The 13,958-nt window shown below is 51.0% G+C and overlaps 4 protein-coding genes across 4 annotated transcripts; 1 reads left to right on the forward strand and 3 right to left on the reverse strand.

Annotated features, from left to right (window-relative positions):
- Positions 1–4,986: 4,986 nt before the first annotated feature.
- On the forward strand, positions 4,987–7,232 carry ASPACDRAFT_54821 (uncharacterized protein; the record flags this gene model as incomplete). Its single annotated transcript, XM_020202923.1, has 5 exons — positions 4,987–5,040; positions 5,390–5,585; positions 5,677–6,194; positions 6,269–6,607; positions 6,654–7,232. The coding sequence occupies 5 exons, from the start codon at positions 4,987–4,989 to the stop codon at positions 7,230–7,232; spliced, it is 1,686 nt and encodes a 561-aa protein (XP_020052276.1).
- A 675-nt stretch (positions 7,233–7,907) lies between these two features.
- Positions 7,908–9,399, reverse strand: ASPACDRAFT_47294 (uncharacterized protein; the record flags this gene model as incomplete). Its single annotated transcript, XM_020201929.1, has 2 exons — positions 7,908–8,013; positions 8,123–9,399. The coding sequence occupies 2 exons, from the start codon at positions 9,397–9,399 to the stop codon at positions 7,908–7,910; spliced, it is 1,383 nt and encodes a 460-aa protein (XP_020052277.1).
- Positions 9,400–10,331: 932 nt separating this feature from the next.
- ASPACDRAFT_35411 (uncharacterized protein) lies at positions 10,332–11,750 on the reverse strand (the record flags this gene model as incomplete). The annotated part of the gene is made up of 3 exons (XM_020200116.1): positions 10,332–10,402; positions 10,500–10,605; positions 10,668–11,750. The coding sequence occupies 3 exons, from the start codon at positions 11,748–11,750 to the stop codon at positions 10,332–10,334; spliced, it is 1,260 nt and encodes a 419-aa protein (XP_020052278.1).
- Positions 11,751–13,482: 1,732 nt separating this feature from the next.
- ASPACDRAFT_47296 (nuclear transport factor 2 family protein) lies at positions 13,483–13,896 on the reverse strand (the record flags this gene model as incomplete). The annotated part of the gene is made up of 1 exon (XM_020201930.1): positions 13,483–13,896. One exon carries the CDS (start codon positions 13,894–13,896, stop codon positions 13,483–13,485), a length of 414 nt encoding a protein of 137 aa, XP_020052279.1.
- Between the last annotated feature and the right edge of the window lie 62 nt (positions 13,897–13,958).

Raw genomic sequence — 13,958 nt, forward strand, 5'->3', positions numbered from 1 at the left:
GTGGACCGAGGCCACGGAATGGTCAATTCAGCTAGCCACAACAACCGGAGATGGAGATTTTCGAGTTATAACTACCCCTCATATATCTGCAGGTTGTGAAGAATCGGCAAGAGTCAAGGCGCCCATGGCGCGCTTTGCAGAACCCCAATTTGCTATGTCATGTTTCAGCCCGCCAGTTCACCTGCAGCTATGCATGATTCAAACGAGTAACTTTGCCGTCTATACTGCACTGTATTGTCTCTCCGTAATAACAGTCAAGTAAATCACATGACTGTTAATACTGTATTGTGCAATACCTACGAGTAATTGCCTCACTGGGTCCTAGGGGAATTTCCCATCGCCCGGAAACCACATGTCAAGCAGCAGGCTGTATGTAAAACCCCCGACAACAGGGCCAGACAGACCATGCAGAGTAGGAGGGCGACGAAAGAGCAAACAGGATTTCGCGAGATCTGCGATCGACATGGCTCAGAGGCCCGATGCCCCTGTGCAGATACTCCCATCCCTGCAGATGGTCAAGGAGTGTACCCTAACTGGCTGGGGAGATCGAGTAGCGCGGTCGATCTCGATGCAGGCAAGAACGGCACTACCAATGCACCACTAACCAAGTGCTAACTCGCTACTGATACGAACAAATCCTGTTTATCTCTCGAACTTTTATCTCTCAAGCTTCTACACGTTTGACCTCCGAAAAGGGACTACAACTCCCAGAAAAACTTGCGGATGCGTCCCGACTACTACTACTACTATTACTACTACTACAGGATGAGACGGAGGATGTGATCTTTATAGTCTGCCTCTCCTTCGAAGGCTAGACAGAGCGGATTCTGATGAGACAAACGGGGTCAGAAGTGGTAAGCCCCCAATGGTGTATTCTGCTCAGATGCAACAGGACAAATGATGCGACCAATACAGCTGAGAGCTCGGGACTTGCAGGTGCATGCAACTGCTGCAACATGATTGGGCGGCAGATTCGGCAAGAATCTTGCAGCTCTGCGGAGGGATAGTTGTCTCTGCATACGTAATTTTCTAAGATCTGGTTTTTTGAATGTTTGATTTGTTAAAAGTCGGATGAAGCTATTCAGACTCGAGCAATCAATACACGCTTATGGCGAAACGTGCATTATTGGGTCTGGAGTCGATGTAAGAAGTCGTATCGTTTGGGACCCCACATGCTAAGCCATAGAAAAATGGATGACTCTTCGGGTCCAATGTACAGCCAAGCCAGACTCGTAGGATGGACGGTGCGCACTGCGCATTAAAGTCGTTCGCGAATTGCTACAAACGGTCTCAGTACCCCTTGATATGAGTCTTATGTTCGTAATTAGTTCATGCCGAACTGAATGGCTATAATTACACTTGTCAGGCTATTATGCCAAAATAAGAGTTCACTTCTTACTTACTTATTCGGGACGGTTCTATCCAAATATTCATCGCAAAGTTCAGATGTTCTAGAATTAATTCAATCGAGTATGATAACTCTGCAAAGTCCAGCAATCACGAAAGCCATTAGCGAAAAGAGCAAAAGGAGCAACTCACCTTGATAACAAGCCATGCTTATCAAGCCTTCGCCTTCCACCATGTCAGACTTAATCATTCTGCTCCCCCTTGTGCAGGTAATCCACAACGTCCCTGATCTACTCATCATCGGGAACACCAGGAAGTCAGATGACTGTCAGTGCCAGTTCCAGAGCGAAAAAGCCTGCAATCAAGAGATTCACCCACAGAATGTTCATCACCAGCAAGGACCACGGATTGAGCAGCCACGCCGCCAGCTCCGGGTTCCCGATGAGCATCTCCACGTCACCAAGAGCGATCAGCGCCTCGGTGACGTTCAAAGGAGTCGATGTAAGGTTGCCCAGCGCAGTCTGCTGCTGGAGACGGTAGGCTCGGAGAGCCAGCGGGAGCCGTTGGTCAGCCATGTAGTTCGACCACAGTTGGTTCGAGGCAATGCTCACGAAAAAGCTGCCGTAGATCAGCAAGAGTCGCGGGCCATAGGGCGTGTCGCGAGCCCAGCGACGGAGTGGACCGGTGGAGAAGTACCAGCTGCAGTAGGAGAATCTCGCTCTGGAGGTAAGATTCGAGAGGCCAAAGAGGAGTATTTCTCTCTCACTTTGTCTCTTCCCTCCCTTTTTGCTTTATCAATATACACATATGTCTTCAGAGCGGAGAGCGTCATTCGATGTCTACAGAATTTGGGATTATCTTGGAATCTGTCGTTCCAAATCATTCAGATTCGCTTTGCATTCGTATTCTTCTCTCCTATTCAGCGAAATGTGCTATGTTAGTTGTAGAGACCTTGAACTTACTTCGTGTTGTAGGAGCTTGGGAGCGAAATGCTATCTGAGCTTTCAGGTATGTGACACTCTGTTATACCGACAATCGCAGCATTTTTCCACTTGTCTGCTGAGTGATCAGGCCACTTCGAACCAGAGCGCTCTCTCAATACTATGCTAGTGGACCTGATGCAACCTAACAATCGTGCTGTGCTAAACTGAAAGAACTCATACTGCCTAGCTTGTACTGACATCTGCGCTCTCACACGTGAGATACTTTGTGAGAAACCCTTACATTTCCCGGGAGTCTCCCTCAGCGTCCCTGCTCGTGGACCGGAAACAGATTGAGAAAACCTCCAGCTTGACGAATCCCTCCGTGGCCCGGATCCGCCCCAGCAATTTCTCAAGTGCCAACGACTCCCTAAAGTTTCTTTGCGCAGCAACATCATGGAACCCAAACATGGATAGGAAGATTGGTGCTCTCTGGTCTGGAGAACCGCCCCTGACGGGGAAGTTCTTCTCCACGCCCCATCCGTAGCTCAGAGATTCAATGCCCGAGACATTTTCGGTCTCATTCTCCTGCCAGTCCTCGAGATGCGCATTGGCTGCGTCAGTTACAGTGGGTAGCCGATCCGCCTCAAAGTACGCCAAGATGACCTGTGTGACGGCGGACTGCAGGGTGGCTGGCAGAGAGGGCGTGGCGGTAATGTGCTTCGTGAACCCGCCACGCGTCAGGATTTCCGGGAGGTCCTTGACAGCTTCTTGGCCCAGTCTATGGTACTGTTGTCAGATAGGAAGCTGAGACGAATAGAGAGAGGCCTTTACTTACGTCCTAGCGAAATTGTGGTGGGCCTCTAGCGAATCCCAGTCAAAGAATGCCCAGAGATAAGACGGATCTTCAACCTCGAGACCCCAAAACACTCGAAGTGGTCCCCCGGGCGCGGGCACAACGTAGTTGTATAGCTTGCTCAGGATCTGGCCCTGTGGAGTGTCTTCGTTCATGATGTCGATTGAAGGCTTGACGCCCATGCAACCTATTTCGGTAACGGACATATTGTGTGAATCCTTTCGTGTTTCACGCGAGGTATATTTTCGATGGCAATGTGGAAGTTAGGGCAAAGCTGAGAGCACTGTTTCTCGACGTGAGGAGCCCGAGTGAGACGGAGGATGAAACCACTTAAGTATCGGCAGACCAGGATGGTTGGAATCTTATATATATGTACGTTTATGCTTGTAAATCTATCACTTAGGAATGACGTGATTTAGGCTTCCTCCTTTCAACCCAGAGGCTGAATTAATCCTGATGCCTTTGGGTGAGGCAACACCATATCTTCCGCCTACTTAGTTAAAGTCAATATGATTTGTCGTCTGCGAGGACTCAGAGTGACCCGTGACGGTGAAAAGCCGCCTTCGGAAATTCTTGCTCCCTAGGCACAGCAGGCTGAATTATATGTTGATCAGTAGATGTTAGACAGTTTGTAATACCCAAGACCGACTAATGTGGATGTAGGGTGAATTATAGCTCGTTTCTTGGCATTTGCTCGCAAAACTCTAGCCGTGCAAAATTCCGGCTGCCTATTTCGAAGCCATGAGCCGGCCGAAAATACATGTCCCTTCGCTTTACATGAGTTCACCTAGGAGTTACACTAGTGGTAACTTATCAGTAATGCGTTAATTGGAAGCTTGGGTGATATATCAGACTCTACGATCTTACGTATCACGTCCCATCTTTTTTTTTTTTTTGGGAAACTTGTTGGACATTCTAGGAAGGTATGAAAGACCAACCCTCCCGTTCCTCTTCGCTTTCAGATACTGTGGCAGGCTAAACAGGCCCTTGAACTATATCGTGTATGAAGATCCCTGAATAAGATGATCTAGACCGATGGGAGCTGCGCCCCTGTATGTCTCTGATACCGATCTGCTCGACACCGGAGCAGGGAAGCTCATGGGTTGGATTAAACACGAAAAGCACTTATGAGTCCTACTAGCCTATGCTGTATGGTTGTATGAAAGCACCTGCAAGGTCTATGTACTGGGTAAATGTCTCAGCACCTGTCTAGCCAGCTTGCTGAGGGCAAACGAGTGAGGCTAAGCGCGGAGTCGCCCATAACCACGAGCCCAGAAATAACCAGATACCCCGAGGCCGGATCCTAGCACTTAAGAAAGGTCAGATCGCCCATTACGTCTAGAATCAACAATAACGAGAGCCAACTAGCTAGGGGAAAAAGTTTTTATTACTAGAAAGGACAGTTACTATGTCAATCGACTTGGTAGTTTAGAACTAACCACTTATGGGGAATGATGACCAATTAGGCACTGTATAGTAATTGCTGTCCAGAGATAACATCTTCAGCATTCCGTCGCGGTAACGCAACTGCCACCCAAAACCTAAGACAGTTGCAACCCATTTTGACATTGTGGCTAAGTCTTCCTGTATTTCCAACTCTCATCATCTAATTCTCCGCCCAGAAGGAATAATTCCGGGAGGAAGAGCCAACACTTGTTCTGGAACACGAGATACATGCGCGTTACCGTCGTACAAAGATCTCGGATTGCACGGCGGCCTCGCACGGGTGGAACTAACTAGAATAGCAACACATCGTATAGTTCGTACAAAGTGTATACTCCGGTCCATTCTTAGACGAGAATTTATAATTTGCCTCCGGGTGACAGGTTGCAATTATAGTCAGCAGAATGCTAGAATCTCGTGATGGGCCAGGGCGATGACTTGCTGGTTCGTATTCCGCCTCCAACATTTCAACTGGTATGGTCCCTAGAGCAACAAGACACGACCATCGGACGATGAGCTAAGCTCGAGGAGAGTATGGATCTCCCTGCTCCAGATAGTGACTGCTGTCCAGTTAAATAGTTATGTCGCGGGTCTGCCTTCACCGGCGTAGAATTGCATGGAGGGATTGGCAGCCTGATCAGGGAATTACTTTGCATATTAGTGTTTCATACCGCAGGTCAGCGCTGGCAGATCGGTGGGAAAGTATGGAAAATCTTATAGAGCTACCATGTCTATCTCATCTTGTACTATTCTCATCGTCTGGCTTCTGCTGTTGATAACAGCCAGAGAGGCGATTTCCACTCCAACTGGTCGTCGTTCGCAGGACTGCCGCTGTCTGCCAAAGGACCCCTGCTGGCCATCATCCCACGAATGGAATGCTTTCAACCGCACCGTAAACGGACATCTGGTCCGGATCCAGCCGGTTGGTTCGGTCTGCCATGGCAGAGACTACGACCCAGCGGGGTGCGCTTTTGTCAGAAACTCTACGCATGACTCGCTTTGGCGCATCGCAGAAGCAGGTAAGCATCCCGTTCCGTAAACATCTATGACGGTACAGAAGCTTCATCTTTATAACGAGACTTCCCTCACTAACACAGCCATCTTACCCAGGCGCACTTCAATCAGTCACCTGGGAAACTCAGCAATACCACAGCGGAAGCTGCTTTGTCGACGCCCCGCGCGCCATCCCCTGTAGCCAGGGCCGAATCCCTCTGTACGGGGTACTGGCGCACTCCGCAGAGGACATCCAGAAAGCGGTGTGGTTCGCACGCCAGCACAACCTGCACGTCACAGTCCGAAACACCGGCCACGACGGGATTGGCCGTTCGAGTGGGCTGGGCTCCTTCCAGATTAACGTGAGTCTCTTAAAGAAGATGGAATTCGTGTCGGACTTCGTCCCGCAAGGTGGGGAGACGTCTCGTGGGTCGGCGGTCACCCTCGGGGCTGGGGTGTTAGGGCTCGAAGCCCTAGCCGCCGGCAAGAAAGAAGGCGTGAATATGGTGACCGGCACTTGTAGTTCTGTCGCTGCAACGGGTGGTTTTGTGCAGGGCGGCGGGCTGGGGTTCCTGGGGCCTGCGTATGGGATTGGATCGGATAATGTGCTGGAATTTGAGGTTGTTACTGCTGAGGTGCCTTTCCCCCTACGCCTTGTTTCTGGGTCCATGGTGCTGTGGCCGATTGCTAATCACTGTTTACATGCTAGGGTGATCTGGTCGTGGCGAACAAATACCAGAACGAAGACCTCTTCTGGGCGTTGCGCGGAGGAAGCGGAGGCACGTTCGGAGTGGTAGTCCGCACCACGATCCGCACGTATCCTGACGTCCCAGCCGTGCATCTCCTCCTGACGGCCGATCTTCCCCGGCAGCAGAATGGAACCACCGGCAACGGGGATCAAGCCATCTGGGCTATTACCACCGAGCTCACCAACCTGCTGCCCGCGCTGAAACGCATGGATAACAAGACTAGTGCCATGATCGTGCCACGGTTTTTGGAAAATCGCACTGTGCTGGAGGCACACGTGCTCTTCGTTAACACCAGCGATGTAGGTCCGATCGAACAACGCCTCGACACGATGCATGAATCTCAAGGCTCAGGGTCTATCCTCGGTGTACACTTCCGAGTTGACTGTGTATCCGGAGATCTCCACCTGGCTCAATATCCCGCGCCAGCTCAACGGTGGAGGCTACGGACTCGTCGAAGGATCGGTGCTTATCTCTGAGGATCTCTTCTTCTCTCCCAATGGAACCTCTCATATATTGAACGTGCTGTCCCATTTGGAGTATATAGTCGGAGACTCAGTGGAGATCCTGATGTCAGTCGGTGGGCAGGTCAAAGCCAATAAGCACGTCATCGACAGCGCCTTGCTCCCTGGGTGGCGCGAGGCTGAGCTGTTGCTGACGATTCGACGGACGCTGCCACCGACATCCTTGACAAAGACGATGGTCAATAGTCAGTTGCCATTTGTGAGGGCTCTGCAGGTACCCTCGCTAGGGGTGTACTATAATGTCGTCGATATTGAACAGCCTGACTCCCGGCAAGCATTCTGGGGGGACAACTATGAACGACTGTATGTGATCAAGCAGAGGTGGGATCCCGATGGTTTGTTTATAGTGGGGATGGGGGTGGGAAGTGAGGATTGGGATGAGGAGGGGATCTGTCGGGTGTAGTGTGTGGCCTACAGTATTGTTGTGTTTTGTTTCGATTTGGGTAGAGTGCGAGTTGTTAGGTTGAGACGGTCACTGACGCAAGTTGTGTGACGCGACGTTTGCCGACTTATTAGTTCGTATTTCTCCAGGTAGGACAGCAGACTAGATGCGGACATGTCAAACATTCGATTGACTAAGCTTGCTACGATCTGAGTATTTTTGTAGCTAGAATTACTTGGGCCTCCTGTCATGAAGTCTCTGTGGTGAGTCACGATTTCAAGTGTAGTCTATATCGTGCAAGATGTTCCACAGAGAACCTTGGTCATATGGACCTGGAACATTCCGGGACGTGTTACCATTGGGTAGAGACGATCAGAGTAATTTATTGAAAGGCCCCTGGATGAAATCGGGCTCTGTAGTCGAGCCCTTCCATGTAATGAAGGCAGGCGGAAGCTAGGAAAAATGATTCCTGACATCCCTTTTCATTACTGGGGCAAAAGCATGACACCAAATTTCAATGATTCCCAGGGGGATTTAGCAAATTTGATGCGGCAACAAAGTACAGAATCAAAGTGCATTATTCATTATTAAAGCATAGAACCGAAAGTACATACATATCCAGCCGAGAAGTAACAATCAAGACTGCAACTAGCAACTCAACGCTCAACCATCCACCCTTCCAACCATCCTCGGCGCTCAAAGGCTTCGGTAATACACGGTAGTATACGGCCCCTTCTTGGGGGAATAGGAGAACGAGAGCCAGACCTGGATATCTGTCGTCTTCTCCAAGTCGCGAGTCTGGCTGCGCGCAAACTTGATGTCAGTACATTATTCAGTTCCGTTGTCTGCAGTATCGAGGTACCTCCAATAGCCAACAGACGGTACTTCAAGGGAAAAAAGAGATAACTCACAAGCAAGCAACCATACTTTCCCGATACACGCGCGCCTGCTGCGCCCACCCCAGCCGCTCAAAGAACGCGACCACTGCGTCGATGACCGCATCCTCCGTCATTCCAAACAGCGGGAAATACACCTTGGGGACAGGCCAAGGATCTCCGGGATGAATCTCATAATTGACAATCAGGAACTGCTGGTCGTAGTAGAATTGTGGCTTGGAGGTAGTAGAAGTACTAGCAGCAGTCAGGCTCGCTGGATCGTGAGTCACAACCGACTCGCGCTCACCCGCCCTCGGCGCACAGGCAAATGGGAGATGGTAACCTTCGCGGACCTGGAGGATGGACCACAACTCGTGCAGGATCTCCAGCCCCTTCTCGATACCGGGACAGTCGCGCTCCCGCAGCCTGCCACCCAGCGTCCAAAGCTCCGCCAACCTGTCCGTATTCACGATGTAGTCGTGGATGTAGAACTTGAACCGCGTACGCGCGAGGTCCACCAGGTCGCAGCCGAACTGGATCATGCCACGCGGGTGAAAGGAGGTCGGCGACGTGGGTATCATCGCGTCCGGGGTGCCCTGCTTCTCGTCAAGGAAGGCCTGGATGGGCCGCATGCCTGCGTCGAAACGGCTGGCGGCACCCTGGTCTACCTTGCGAACAGCATTGAGAGCCAGCGTCGATGCCGGCGTGGCGGTCGCCATCGACTTGCCGACGACGAAGGTGTACAGCTTAACGGTCATCTTGCCCTCCTTGCGTAGGTCCAGGGCGATGCCGCTCTGGGTCTTGAAGACCGGGGGCAAGGGGCTTTCCGTAGAGAGCAAGTGGTCCTCTTCCCTTGTGTTTAATGTGAGGTCGCTGACGAGTTGCTGATAGAGTCGAAGGTCGAGATCGATGCCGTCGATCTGAGCGTATCGGGCAAGCACCTCGGGGGTGGAGAGTCGGTTGAACGGGTCTTTGCCGGGGACCCCGGCGAGGTAGTTCACGGGGAGGAAAGCCAGGCGGATAATGCAGCCTGACTCCTGAAAGTTCTGGCTGAACTCGAGGTTGAAGACGCCCCGGTAGAGGTTGGGGCGCGGGTTGGCTGGAGATGGACCCAGCGCGGGGACGACGTGCTGGGCGAAGAAGGCCAGGTACTGGTACTGTTTGGCGATCTCGTAGTCGGCGTTCTGCAACATTCTGGCCAGAACGGGCGCCGCGCGGTGCCACCAGTCATCCTCTTCTTGGTTTTGGAAGAGGAGGGACTGGCTGAGAGAGATGTATGGAGATGGCGCGAAGGGTAGATTGCCTTGCGCCATGGTTGCCATCCTGTGGAAGTCTGCTACGGTAGTGAATATAATTGAAATTGTTGACTGATCAGACGAGGCGGGTCACGAAAATGTATGCTGTATGGCAGATATGAAGCAGTTTATATCATCTAGCACAGCCAGACACTTCCAGTCTGAAGCGGTAACTTTCAGCTCCATCTTGGGATATCATGAGGGACGTTGGTCTGCCTGAGCTTACCCTGTTCTCTTGCCAAGCGTAGGAATTTTTCCGGGCCAGCCAATGGTGCTTTCATATAAACGAGTTCAAAGATTGGGCTGGCTGGTCGACTCAGCCCTCGGGGTATTCACTCAGCTTCTTGTAATTTATGGGGATATTATCGTCCTGCCAAGAACATCTACCATGATACGGCTTCGCGAAGAAATGTTTCCATGCAACCACGACAGAATATAAAAGATAGACAATGGTAATAGCAGGAAGAACGAGTACATCCAAAAGGAGAGGAGGGGTATGACATTGTATGCAGGGTCTCAGGGCACCCCACGTGTAGCTACAAGTCAGGGTAAGGCAGGGCAATGGCATACGAATCTAACAGAAGCAATGAGTTTCATGTAGCGGTCGGAATAGCTAAGATGAGATGACACGATCCTTCCGGACAATATTTCACCGTGTTCATTGTGTCAGGCTATCTATTTCGACTCGGGCCAAGTTTTCATATTGCTTTTTGCATCCAGTCAACATGCGTCGCACCACTCGTATATATGAGCCCCTTCGCCTCCCGACACGTTTTCTAGACCCTTGGTCTCTTTCACTCGAGCATTCTCATGTTGGCGTTTCACACACTCGGTTCTTGATCCGACTCTAGTAAGTCGAGAAACAGGATCTCGTGTGGATTGAGTGGATCATTATGACGATGACTATGAGAGAAGCGATTCTGCGAACCATGTTGCCATGACCCGCAAGCTTAAGCCCTCTCAACATTCCTCACAACTTGGTCGATTGCTCTAGCGACATATTCGACGTTCTTGGTGCTCACTGCTCTCAACAAAATTAGAACATCTGTGGGAATCAAGGGTCCCAAGATGTGCTCGTACTCGGACAGGATAGGTGACTCGGACGCAGTGCAAATTACAGCCACTGATCGATATCCTCCCAGATCTCAGCAGGTAGATGTGGAATTTGATCTTCAGGACTTCGACCTGCGCTGGGTTTAGGCCTGTGTAGCAGAACATGCCGTTCTAAAGGCACAAGAGGTTAGTCAGAGCTCGTGTATCGGAATAAATCAAGATCGGAATCAAACCTGTTCAACGATATGCCGCCACGACCCGGGTGCTTCGAGCCGGATCAGCTCAGCGTACAAGGCTTGTCGCATGGCTGACAGACGCTGACTCATGGTCTTCAGATTGCTTTTCCACTGCATGTTCATTCCAGAATTAGACAATATCGTCTTCACGAGTCTACTACCTCCGGTAGGAGCCACCGAATACTCGCTGCGGATAAGATGGCAAAGGTTGTTGACGATGACATCAGGGGGATTCCGTGTCCCTTTCCCAAGAACATAATGGAACGCGCCGACTCGCTGCCCGTACAGACCAAAGTTCTTGGACAGACTTTGTGCAACGCAGAAGTCTATGTTGGGCTTCTCGGCCAGGAAGTGCCGAATCGGCCAGCTGTCCTTGTACGCGGATCCAGAGACCAAACCCTGGTACGCGGAATCAAAGAAGGGGAACAGACGCTTGGACTCCACCAAACTCGCCAGGGCTTTCCATTGCTCTTTGCTGGGGTCTACCCCGGTCGGGTTGTGGGCGCAGGCTTGAAGGAGGATAGCATCGTGCTCCTGCGCCTCGGATTCGAGAGTAGACATCATCCCCGCAAAATCGAGGGAACGAGTGGAAGACGAGTAGTAAGGGTAGCTCTTGCAGGGCACGCCGACTAGCTCCCAGATTCTTTGGTGATTGTCCCACGAGGGATCCGAGAGCCAGACGGCTCGTGGCTTCAGATGTGTTGCCAAGAATAGGGCCCCAAGGTGATTCGCGCCAGTGCCTGCGATGGTCTGGACGGAGGCGATGCGCGATTTGATTGCATCTTGCTTCTTTCTAAGTGAGGAGTGGCTGCTGAAGCCAAATAGCAAGTCTCTGGCCAGCTCAAGGAAGGTTACGTCTCCTTGAATGGACGTGTATTCATGCCGAGAGCGGTCGACCTCTGCCAAGTCACGCTTCTCGGCTTCTTGTACAACTGGCAGAGGCCAAGGCTCGTTATTGTCTGTGCGACAGGCTCCTAGACTGAGATTGACCTTGCGTGGACTATCGTCCTTGGCGTAGGCGCGATTCAGGTCGAAGATCTCGTCCGGGGGCATTGGCGTTAGGAGGGGCAGTATGCTCATTGTCGCTGTTTGACACATATTGTTATGCGTTGCGGTTTAGTCTTGCTTCGTTGAGTGGAGATGACTTCTTTGGAAATAGGTGTAGATCAATGGCGTCAAAAAGCCAGGTCACCAATGGATACGTGTTGTTTAAATATGCTAGGTCGAGAGAGGGCCAGCGTGAGCTAGCATCTGATATGTGTGGAAGTCTTATATTGCCTTTGAGCCCAATTTGTGAGCACAAATTTAATCTATCCTACTATCCGCTTGTGCAGGGGCTCTAGCAGAACATTTTACAGTTCTTGTCTGTGGCAGAAGGTCCGTATCCAGCATTGAATTGCAGGCAGAAAGATTCATCTATACAAGTTGTATGTGTATTCATTCTATAACCGTGGCCTTCTGCCGCCTCTAGTTGCACAATAGGCCGCCTAACATGATGCCGCTTTTAGGGGTCTTGTGATATAATTAATGGAAGTAGTGGTAGATGATGGAACAATATGACTAAAACAACATTTACGTATACAAAGAGCTCCCAGCTGATGACAAGCAGCGTTTCCATTGTGTTGTAGCGAACACAACACCTAAGATTGGAATTTTGCTAAGCAAATACATTCCACTTCCTTCCGAGACACTACAAAACTATCCCGTTGAACAGACACGATGCTCGTGTTCTGACGCTCTTACTAGTCATCGCAAACGAAAATTAATGTATTCTTCACAGCCGTGAGAGTCCTGCGATGCGAGGTCGTATTACCTGCCCAGATTGCAGAGACCCTGTCTTGATTCTGACTCTGGGGTTTGCCACCACGCTCCAAGCCAATCATGGTGGTTGAAATTCTGACATCTTGCTTTCAGCTCTCCAGATTGTGGGTATCGGTAATTCTATCAATGTATGTCTATGAACTGTACATAGTTGCATTAGGTTCAATATCAACCCTGCTGATGTATCATGTCGACCATTATAAGAGCTCTCATACAGCGGTGTTTCTCCCAACCTTTATGTCCAAGTCTCTTACCCATGACAATCTCATCCCTGCTTTGGATGATCTTACGTCTAGTGCTGCATCTCGTGTAACTGACAAGGTAGAGTATCATTTACGGAGCAGTCAAGTACATCGCTGAGCCGCACTTGACACATACAACACCCCCACCCGGGATTCGGTCTCGTTGAATGTCACAGCCGGAGTTCAGCAACTCCGTAGCTGCATGCTGTCGCTGACGAGAGATAAGCTTTACGGTGCTGGGGTACCCCTGCCTTCTGAACATTGATGCTTGCAAATTATACGAGAATTATCTCGCCGTACGACGTTACCGGGTTCACTTAAAACTTCATTGACCGGGTATGACCAGCTGCCAATTGACTGCATATATCCCGCCGACTCACCGGCGAAGTATGGTTTTGCTGGATTCTCGAGGAACGCACAGAAAACTCGCTCGTATGTGCTCACAAGTTGGTCTCACGTCGGGTCCCCTGCTAGACAAATGGCCTGAGATAGACATATCTCTCAGGCTAAGTGGCAAGCATCATGCGCAGGGATCTACCCTGCAATCTTTACGGAGGAGGTTACACACGCTGGGCTGGTGCTATATCAGGTTCATTCTCAAAGCGTAATCCACGACGCTGAATTTAAAGGCGCACAACATGACAGCAGCAATTCCCTGACACAGCACCCTACCAACAACTGAGCCGGACGATATCAAATCTTACTCTCCATTGCATGCCGCGGTCTGGTAACCCTCCCCTAAGTCGCCCTCAGAAGGCATTGATGGGCAGGTGCTCCACAACCCTCCGCTCCGCAATCCGCCATCCCTCCGCGCCCTTCACCAGACGGTCATCGTAATACCCATAGATCCTCCGCGGTGTCCTGCCAGGTTCCCCCGGGAAGAAATGTATGCCGATGGCGTAGGTGCGGGCGGTAGCCGTGACGGGACTTTGCAACTGGATGACCTGCGTGCCTGAGCAATGGTACGTCGTGACGGCCTGGAAGTGTGCTTCCATAAGGCCCTTCAACCCGTCGATGCCTTGGAGTGTGCCCACAGGCGGTGGGTAGTAAATCACGGCGTCCGGAGTGAAAGCTTCGCTCAACAGGCGGGGATCAGCTTGGTCCAGGGCCAGTGGCCAGTGAGCGATGGCGTTGCGAATGAGATCGTGGTCGGAGAGGGACATGGTGCCTCAGTAGCAGCAGTTAGCAGACTGGTGAGGAGGGCGAGGCTGTGAATAGATGTCAG

The sequence above is a fragment of the Aspergillus aculeatus genome (assembly GCF_001890905.1).
Source record: "Aspergillus aculeatus ATCC 16872 unplaced genomic scaffold ASPACscaffold_18, whole genome shotgun sequence".
NCBI classification, from domain to species: domain Eukaryota; kingdom Fungi; phylum Ascomycota; class Eurotiomycetes; order Eurotiales; family Aspergillaceae; genus Aspergillus; species Aspergillus aculeatus.